Source organism: Buceros rhinoceros, unplaced genomic scaffold, assembly GCF_000710305.1.
Source record: "Buceros rhinoceros silvestris isolate BGI_N320 unplaced genomic scaffold, ASM71030v1 scaffold17815, whole genome shotgun sequence".
Taxonomy (NCBI): Eukaryota; Metazoa; Chordata; class Aves; order Bucerotiformes; family Bucerotidae; genus Buceros; species Buceros rhinoceros.
Genome location: NW_010412461.1, coordinates 14,691 through 24,629, shown reverse-complemented (window position 1 = coordinate 24,629; position 9,939 = coordinate 14,691). Strand labels below are relative to the sequence as shown.

Here is a 9,939-nt window from a genome sequence, read left to right as displayed (position 1 = left end):
GAAAGAAATAGTAACAGTTAATATTTAAGAGTTTTGATGGTTTATATTTGCCATTTACTGCCTTTTCATAAGCTGGGATTGAAGAAGCAATAGTTGGGACTGCTGTTAAATCCAGTCCAGAAATACTTTTACGTTCTCACCTGTTGCCAGAAGTACTGATAGCCTCATCCTGATGCAAAGAGGCGCGGATAGGAGTTATTTTGTAACTTACCTTTATAATTTTTTAATGGATACTCTTTTTCTTTCATATGTGTATGTGTCTTTAAAAGCTTTTAAAACCTTTTTAACAGTAATTTTCTGCCATGGGAAGAAGCCTGCCAAGGTCTGTACACTGAAACCTCAAATCTTGTTTTAATGGTTTAATGTATTATAGTACAGAATCGTATTAATGCTTTTGCTTTCTCAGCCCACTTATTTCATTAACTAATACAACAGAGACATAGACACATGTTTTTATTTTCTCCATGTCCTAACTCATTTGTGAGCCAAACTGAGTTAGGATGTGGGAACCTCTCCTCCTCGTGCAGAGCACAAATGGAGAAATAGCTGCTTTGAAGCATGCTCCTCTGCGCAAACTGTAATATTCCTAGGTCAGGGAGACTGAAGACAGCTGTGGATATGTCTGCTGAAGAGATAGTTAAAATAGCTTTGGTTTTGGTTCGTAACTATAAGTTAGAAGCCATGTTTTCTATAGTTGGGGGGGTTTTTTGGTGTTTATGGCTTCTTTCAGCTGTGGAGTTTTCTGGGTGGAAAAGATGTTGAATCACTAGGTTATAACAGTTGATATATCTTCCTCGCTTTTTTTAAAAAAGGTATTTTCATTGACTATAGAAGACCCTCAGTTAGTTTAGGATTATTGCAGAAAGCAATAGGGTACAATTTCAAAAATAGCACTACACTGATTAAAAGTTTTAAAATTGTGAGTTCTAGAAAAGTCATATAGTTTGGAAAGACCTTAGCCTGATGTTATGCAGAGCCGTGTTAAGCAGTTTAGAATGTTTCTAGTGAGGGAGATTCCTTCACTTACCTAGGCAACCTGTTCCGGTGCTTAATTGTTTCGTGGTGAAGAAGGTTTTCTTTCTTATATCCAGACAGAATTTTGCTGGGAAGAAATTGTGCCTGTTGTGTCTTGTCCTGTCACCACATGAAGAGAGTACCTCTGTCTTCTCTTGTAACTGCCTTTCAGGCATTGAAAGACTTGATCACAGCTCTCCTGAATCCTTAGGCTGAATAAACCAAATTCTTTCAACATTTCTAACCATCTAATCACCTTGGTAACTCTCTGCTGGACCCTTTTTTTATTCTTCAGTGACTGTTTTGAACTGGGAGGACCAAAACTCTAAATAGTATTCCAGGTATAGACTGACAAGGACCCAGTAGAGTGTCAGCTCTCGATCTCTTGGCTTACTCGTAGTGATGCAGCTCAGGATAGAGTTTGCCTTCTTTACTGCAAAGTTGCACTTCCGAGTCATGTTCTCTTTAACCACTGTTGTATTTCAGCCTAAGCTGATGGATTGTTTTGTTCCTATTACATTTCAACCTCCTTTCAGAAAGAATCTTCATACTCTTTTTTCCTATATGAGCCCAAGGGAATACTCATTTTGTGGTGACTCCGCACTTTGCAGTTTCATAGGACCTTGAGTCATGCTTGAAAAGTTTTGTCACGGCTGTAGAGTGGACTATAGAATTTGGTCCGTTTAATTGTGTAAAATGCCATATTCTAATGCTCTGTCTCTAGAAAAGTCTTACAAATTTTTAACTCTGTTTTTCATTCTTGGTTAGAAAATGTCTTCCACAGATCTTCTTATGACAACAGCCTATTGTTTAACTCCTTATGTTAGAATTGCCTTTTATAAAAAAATCTCTCCCAAATACTAGAGGTGACTTCACTCGCATCCTAAATATTAAGCAGTAATAGACAAGGACTGATAACTCTCCTTCTAGTTCACCTATCGCTAGAAAGGTTTATTCCCCATATGACAATTTATCTGAAAGTACGTCCTTCAATTGCTTTACTACTTTGTGGTCTGCAATGGCTTGAAGAAAAATTTTGGATTAGATTCCATCAGAATTCTCTTAATAGAACCAATTACTTAGTAAAAGCAGTAACAAGAAGAAATTATGTCAGAGATTTTAGGCTGGTGCTCTGTTTACCATCAATTCCTTGAGAAATAAGAGCTTAATGCAAGATTGATTTCATTATACTGACCAAGCTTTTTCAAAAAGCCACAGGTAGTTAAAAGCATTTGGAAAATAGAACTGTGCTGTATTTAAATGTGCCAGTTATGTGCTCAAAAAAAAAAGCACTGCATAAAAAATTAAATTTTCAGTTTAAGTGACAATCTGTCCAGTTTATAGATTTGTTTTTATTGTCTGACCAATAGTCTACTTTTTTACTCTGAGAGGTAATAATAATTCATAATGCTCAGAGCAATTGGAAACAGAGACCAGTCCCTTTTAATCGTTTCCTTCCGTTCTATTTAATTCAACTTCTCTGGATACATTAAGATTCTTGGATGATGGATTTGTTTTCTGCTTGTTGTCTTACTAATAAAAGCTGGAATCTACAGGAAGATTTAGAAAAATGGAGTATTCCAAGTTCGTTTTCAGAACCAAGCAAATCTTAGGTGAACTTTAAGTGGTTCTTTTTTCCAGTGTTTAAATTCAAAATTCAACATACTAGGATGCTACTATTATGTAAGGTGAAACCTTTAGTTTATACAACTATAATATTTAAGGGAAGATGACTTTCTCTTGTTTCAGTTTCATTTACCGTTTTCAGCACAACTTTATCCTGCTTTTCATGCTCACCTGTTGGGGTGAGGGAATATACTTACAAAACTATGAAAAAGGTCTCTAGGTTTTGGGGGTGAGCTCCTCTGGTTTTTAAATCATGTGAGGAGTTCTGTCTTCAGCCCCAGTTGTTCTAGCACATCCAGGCTTTTGATACCTTTCACTTTCTTCCTTCATATATTCTGAGCACAAGCCTTCCTTCTTCATCCACAGGGTCAGACCTCAGGTGTGGATTCTGATGATCTCATGCACATCCCTGCAGCGTCCTGTTTTCTCTTTTTGATGAATGCTTTCTTGCCTGTTGATGTCCATCCGGACTGTTGCAGAGATCAGTCCCAGCCCATTGCTTTAACAGTATCGCATTGTTTGCTTCTTTCTTGGTGCCCCCTCGTTCCCAGTACAAGCTGTTGTTCTCACTTTGAGGCTGTGTTCCCCTCCATCCCTTTTTCAGTACTGAGATCTCATCTGCCCTTCAGTGATGCTGGCGTTTAGGCTCAAACTCTTAACGTTTCAAATAAATATTGCAGTGTTTTCTCTGAAATGTGTGGAACCTGGGGGAGAGAAAACATGTTGTAAGATATCTGTGAGACAAGGTACTATCAAACTTTAATTGTACAGTGAGTGATGGCTGGCTTTAATGGACTCATGGTCTACAGTAAATACAGTAAATTCTGCAATAAAACAAATTCAGCAGGTACTTGTTGAAACTATCTACCATTAAGTCACTAGGTTGGAAACTAGTGTGTTAGAAATCGTTACTCAGATTCAGTAATGCTGTAGCATTCCTCCTCACTTCAGTAAGGAATGTCATACCTACTGTTGTAGTCCTGAGACTTAAAAAATCATACTAGCTAAAGCTACTGAAGAACATTAGCAAATTTTTAATAGTTTGGCTCAATGCATGCTTGTATGTCTGAGCAGATCTGTGTTTAACTTAACTGTGACAGTGCCAGCCTACGTATTTCACTTCCCCTTCCTACATCATTTGGCCATTCCGGGGAAGGAGGGAGACTGTTTCAGCCAAGGGCGGTTTTTCTCCCTCAGTAGATTGTGTAGCAAAGGTTACATGATCAATCACATTTGATTTTTATAACTAGCTTGCCACAGCTGACTGTGATAAGAAGCCCCTCTGCCTACCTTTATCCATCTTACTGATACAGATGTGATCCAAAGCATTACTGGCTACAGGGGTGGGGAGAGAGCTTTTCAAGAAGTAACTTTGCAAACAGACACGAGTAGGTATTTTTTGGCTTTAACAATCTGATATTTTTTCCTTTTTTTCTTAAAGCCTTGTACTGTGCCTTACGTTTGTTTGCCAAATTTAACTAACACAGCAAAAGTTTTAACCAAGCATTAATTTAAATCCAATTTCCTGTCTCTTGATGAGAAAGGAGGGAGAGCTTCTATTTTTTTTTTTTTTGCTCTTGCTTTTAAATTTTCCCACCCCTGTGGCTTGAGGAAGTTGTGTGAAGAACATGTTCCCACAGACTGGGGGTCTCCAACAATGACATTTCCGTCTGCAAGCAGGCAGCAGGATGGCAGGCGAGGCTCAGACCACTGCCTTGGGCACTGTGAGCTCGAGCACGTACGCTTACATCACCAGGGTTTGAACCTGTGTTTGGTGGACTTTGTATAAAAAGTGCTAAAGCTGAGCAGGAAGTGGAGATTTCCCTCACATTCTTCTAGAAGTTGCCTTTAGTTTTGGGTTTTTTCCTCTGTTGAAGGGGATTGCAGTTGTTTTCCATTTATAATCCAAATCACTGGTTTGACAAAAAACACAACTGCCTTTGTTCCCAGCCCGCGTGGCACAGAACCACTGATTCTGGGTGGAGTTTTCTGCATTAGGACCGACGAGTTTTAGTGACCTGTCGAAGACAGGTGATGACAATTAAATCGCTGTTAGGCAAAAGGCTGACTTGTGTCATCGTGTGTCTGCAATTCTGTGACTGGAGGTTATAGTTTCTGCTACATTAAAATTTTCAAAACTAGGGGAGCTGGTTAGCTTCTACTTAAGCCAGTTAAGTGAGTTAGATATTAAAGCATATTTATATTTCTCCATAAAGGTCTAATAGATAAACTGAGTTGTTGTTACTGGTTGGTTGTTAATTGAAGTTTAAAGTGACTTCTCTCCACTTTAGCCTCTTCACCATTGTTTGTCTGCCAACAGCCAAGGATACAGTAATTTGAAAGGTCACTGAGGCATCTTGTTCAGAACTCTTTTGGACTGGGCTGACTCTTTTTACAATAACGTGTGCAGTCCCAGTGCCACTGAGTCTTCTGCTGGAAGATCAAGAGTGCAAGACTGCAGTTTTCGATTTCAGTTTCAATCCCAAAGAAAATGATTCACTGCCACTGTTAGTGTTAAACTGCTGGAGCATCTTTATTTCCAAATGAAACCTAATTTTTCTTTGTGATCTTTGTGCCTAAGTTTCTGTATAGAAATTATTTGTTTAGAAGAGAAAATACTTGTCTTCATCTGTTAGAAATTAAGTCCGGGTATGAATGCAGTAGAAGCAGAAAAGTGCAGTCTTATATTAACAGAGGTACTGGTACATTGTCCGGTTTGGGGATTTTAGGCATACGTGTCTAACTCTTCTGTTTCTCTGTTTTGGTGTGTACGCTTGTACCAAATTTATAACACAACATTTTACATATTTCAACACACATATTTTGCACTTTTTTGGGGCGGGGGGGAACTTAATATTACCTGGAATTAATATATAAGATATCTGACGTTCTTATCACTACATTTTTTTTGTTGTTCTCTGTAGTAGTGCGTTTTGGTAATAAAACCAAACCCACAAAACCCCCACAAATATTGGTGGATTGGTAGAAATAATAACTGTTAGATTATTATTTTAATATTGTTTATATTTTCTTCCCTTCAAGAATATTGATATAACAAACTTCAGCAGTAGCTGGAATGATGGCTTGGCTTTCTGTGCAGTTCTCCATACTTACCTCCCAGCCCATATTCCCTATCAAGAACTAAACAGCCAGGACAAGGTAAAAATCCCATTTGAGTTCTAAATAAACCTATTTATTTAGGTTATTGAAACACTTCAAACTACCTTGCTGCTATTCCTATTATAACCTTTTAATATTATGGGTCATTGGGTTAAATGGAACTCTGGAACAGAGATAAGAAAAAATAAGTTCATAAATTTAAGGCCGAGGTATTTTATTTAACGCAGTTTTCTGTTGGGGTTTTGGAAGCAAGGACTGTTTAAGCTTCAAATTAACGCCAAATTCATCGAATTTGTATCTTGACATGTTTTGTTCATCTCTTTCTATATCACAAGGATGTTGTGTCATCCTACCTTATCATACTGATAAGTGACTGTGATACTCTTCTCAGGTGATATGTATCAAAGGTGAACTAGAAAATGTCGTGAATAGTCTGCATGCATTCTTGTGTGCTCCAGTTAATACCTACTGCTGTGCTATCTGGAGATGAATGATAATACATCCTAAAAAAATTTAATATTTCATTACCACATCAAGAGAATTTTTTTATTTATGCTTTTTAAAGAATAATCTCTTCTTTAGCATTTTATAGCTCAGTCATTCTTCACTGACAATGATTTTTCAGCATCATCTGCTGAATGAAGAATTTAATACATTTCCATGAATTTTTGGATTATGTTAAGATACGTTCATTCCTATGGCTCTTTTTAAATTACTGTAGTGAAATTATAAACTCCATTTGGATCAAAAGTAGTAGTGTTACTATGAACATTCTTAACACCGCTTTATTATTTGAAGTAGTATTTCCTTGGTTCCTAATGTGTTTTTTATATCTTATGCAGAGAAGAAATTTCACTTTGGCTTTTCAGGCGGCTGAAAGTGTTGGCATCAAATCTACTCTGGTAAGTTTTAAATTCATACTGAATGAATTACAACCCACTGATAACAATAAAATTATTCTATTTTGTACTTTTGAAGGATTTTGCTGCTTTATACTTAAAAATAGCAGCAGTTGAGACAGCTAGAGGTTATTGCTCCTGTAGCACACTTGACTTAAAGGATACTGCCTACCTCAGTGGCTTTGTTTAGTAAACCCACTGTCATCGACAACTTAAGTTTACATGTTTTTTGGATTAAATAGCGACTGAGACACAGACCTGTAGTCCAGCAAAGGCAACAGCATGATAGCCTGAGGCAGGTAAACTCTTAAGCGGGAAAAGGAAGATTCACCAAAACTCATCTCTCAATATAATAAGAAATAATAATAAAGGCAATGGATTTTTTTTTAGAAAAAATTAAGAAACAGTTGTGTGATACAGTCTTCAAGAATTCATTCTCCTGTCTCTGACCTACTTTCAAATTACTTGGTTCTTTTGGAATTCTGGAAGTACAAGCTGTGTAATTTGTTCTTTTGCTCGGTGTAATATGAGTCAAGATCTACCTCAAGGTCAGACTTTGTTTGTTATAATTATAAATAATTGTAAGGTTTTTTCAAATAATATTATAAGCCTTATTTTACAGATTTTAGCTTAAAAGAGCTAGTTTTCAGTAGTACAGTATTTACTAGGACAGGAAGATTTCTGAAGGTATGGAATTGGGAACACTCCCAGCACTTGTAAATAATCACAAAACTCAGCTAAAATTGTCAGTATCAGAAATGATACTTAGTGATACTTTTGTAACCTGAATTCTAACAAAGCTTCCATAGTTAGCAACTAATAATACAACAGTCCGACGTTTTTAAAAATAACGCTTTCCTTGATCCTTATCAGTGCTTTTACCCCTCCAGCATTGTATTTGCTGACAATGGCAGTGCTGCTGTTGGGCTTAGACTTCATCAGTGGTTTGAAACGTGAAAGTTTCTTACCAAGTGCTGAAGTAAGAACTAGATTGTGGAAAATAGCCACAGTAATTCTTACATAATATAGCTTTACTCTAGTTACGCCTGTCTTTTCTGTTTGTAATGAACTTAATTTCAAAAAAATACTCTAAAAAGGCAAACTGAATGGAATTAAATCTTCTAAGTGCTAATTATATCCATCTACGGATTTAGTGTCTATTTACATACCTACATTTGCAGTATATGTTTTTGGATTTTTTTTCCTTGTCATTACAAGGGCAGAGGGTGAATAAGAGTGTGAAAACTACTGTATGTAAATAGCGGTGGTCAAGTAAGGGGAAGTTATTTGTTCCCTGAATAAGAAAGTGTTCAGCTACTTTCATGTGAAAAATTTTAAAAACCACAAATTTATCTTTTTTGAGCTCTGGATGGTCCTGGACCCAAAACTTACAAAACAGACCCCTACAGTTAAAAAAAAAAAAAAAAAAAAAATTCTGAAACTACACTCTGTGTTCCTTGGGTGCATGTGCTGAAAAGAGTAGATCAGGCTTTGCTTACCCTGTTTATTCACTGACAATCTGGTGCACTGCTCCTGGGAAACGCATGGGAACTGCTCAATCAGTTAGACACAAACTGATTGCTTTGTCTGCTGAATGTACCTGAATTGGTAGTAAACTTCCCTCTTTCTTTCCTCTTTACTCAGAAATACGTACAAAGGAATCTGAAGTTCAGCAGTCTGCTGCTGAATGGGATTCAGTTACTGATGCTTGACTCTTGCCCCATAGGAATATTGAACTTTAGCCTCAGTCGGTATCTGGGCTTTGCTTCTGTGACTCCCAGTTCCGAGGCAGATTGCATTGCCTTGCGAGGCTGCTGGGCACACTGAAGGCTTGACCACTGTGTTAATTGTACCGAGTGGGGGACAACTCAGGCACGCGCAGCGTTAGACATTACGATCTGAAGTCAACAGAATAACTATCTACAGATATGCTATTCATAGCAGTTTACATTTTGTAAGTAATACAAAGATACATGGAAGAAAACAGAACTTCGATCATCAATGCTTTAGATTGTGAGAACTTTACAGATTTACCATTCCCAGGAATATGCAAAAGCAATGCCAAATTCATGGGTTTGTCACTCCTGATTTTGACCAATCTGTTTTCTGTGACAGGACATCAATGAAATGGTGCGAACTGAGCGTCCAGACTGGCAGAATGTCATGCTGTATGTTACAGCAATTTACAAATACTTTGAAACCTGAAACGCTAATAATTCAACAGATCCATGGGATAGAGCCAACATGAGCTACCAGATGGAAATCTTACTGAAGAGCTAATCCCCATTTCACTGAAAACGTCCCCTCAAACTTCAGTGACACTGTCCTGATCGCTTCAGCTACTAAGCCTGGAAACAACTGTTTGAAAGCAAGAACTGTTGCCACAGTGTTTGGAAGAACCCAAGTTAAGCTATTCAGATTAATTAAGTAACATAAAGAGCCTGGACTACTTATGTGCTGCCTTTTCAGCCAGACTTCCTGAAGCTTTCTTTCCTAGGAGAGTGGGAGGAATGGATCCTCTAGCATATAGGAAACTGAATGTACAGATAAAGCTTTGAGAAGGAAAAGGATAACATGGCATCATATTACTGAATTTTCTGTAGCATCTTGATACCAGAGCCTGAATATTCTACCCACAGCATATGGCACTCCGATACAGTAGAGTTTGTAATGGTAATGTAGTTACTGCCTTTTTAGCTATTTTTCCTCCTTTAAAATGTGCACAATATTCTAGGAAAACAAGCTTTTATTCCATAGTGACAAATTGAGTGGAAAAGTGCTCTCAATACCTCGAAAAATTTGGCACAGAAGAACTCTTCATTCTAAAGCTTCATTATAGCCTACCTCTGTCACAGTGATGTGGCTTCCAACTTTATCTTACGGATTGTCGAGACTAGCACATACAGCTCCTGGTTTTCAGGGTACGCTATACTTCAAGGAATCTGTCCAAACTCCCTGTGCTTCCATTATAACAGAAATGAATCAATATTCAACCTCGTATTGCTTGTTCTTCCCCCTCTTCCTCCTTTGCCTGTATAGCACGCACGGCTACCCCAGGCTTTACAGCAATACAAGCATACATCATGGATTTCTGTGGTAGAATTTGGGAACTGGGTTAGCACTTCCTCTGCAGAGAAGATATTTTCAATAAGATGTAATAATGAAGTAGTTGTCCGGCTTTGCCATGTTTTCTGTGTGTTTTTCATTGATCTTGTACATCCTCATCTGACTGGCAGAAGGTGAGACATTCTCTGACAAGAACTATGGAGGAACTCATGTA

At 37.6% G+C, this 9,939-nt stretch overlaps 1 protein-coding gene across 3 annotated transcripts in view; it reads left to right on the top strand.

The window, feature by feature from the left end:
- Positions 1-9,307, top strand: part of SPECC1L (sperm antigen with calponin homology and coiled-coil domains 1-like) — a 46,775-nt gene extending 37,468 nt beyond the window's left edge. For 2 of the 3 annotated variants that reach the window (XM_010136415.1, XM_010136412.1), the window contains 3 exons: positions 5,683-5,799; positions 6,603-6,662; positions 8,775-9,307. In XM_010136415.1, coding sequence (XP_010134717.1) covers positions 5,683-5,799; positions 6,603-6,662; positions 8,775-8,864 — 267 coding nt within the window. In that variant the 3' untranslated portion in view covers positions 8,865-9,307. The remainder of the gene's footprint in view (positions 1-5,682; positions 5,800-6,602; positions 6,663-8,774) is intronic. The other variant, XM_010136414.1, reaches the window with a different exon arrangement.
- The last annotated feature ends 632 nt before the right edge of the window (positions 9,308-9,939 follow it).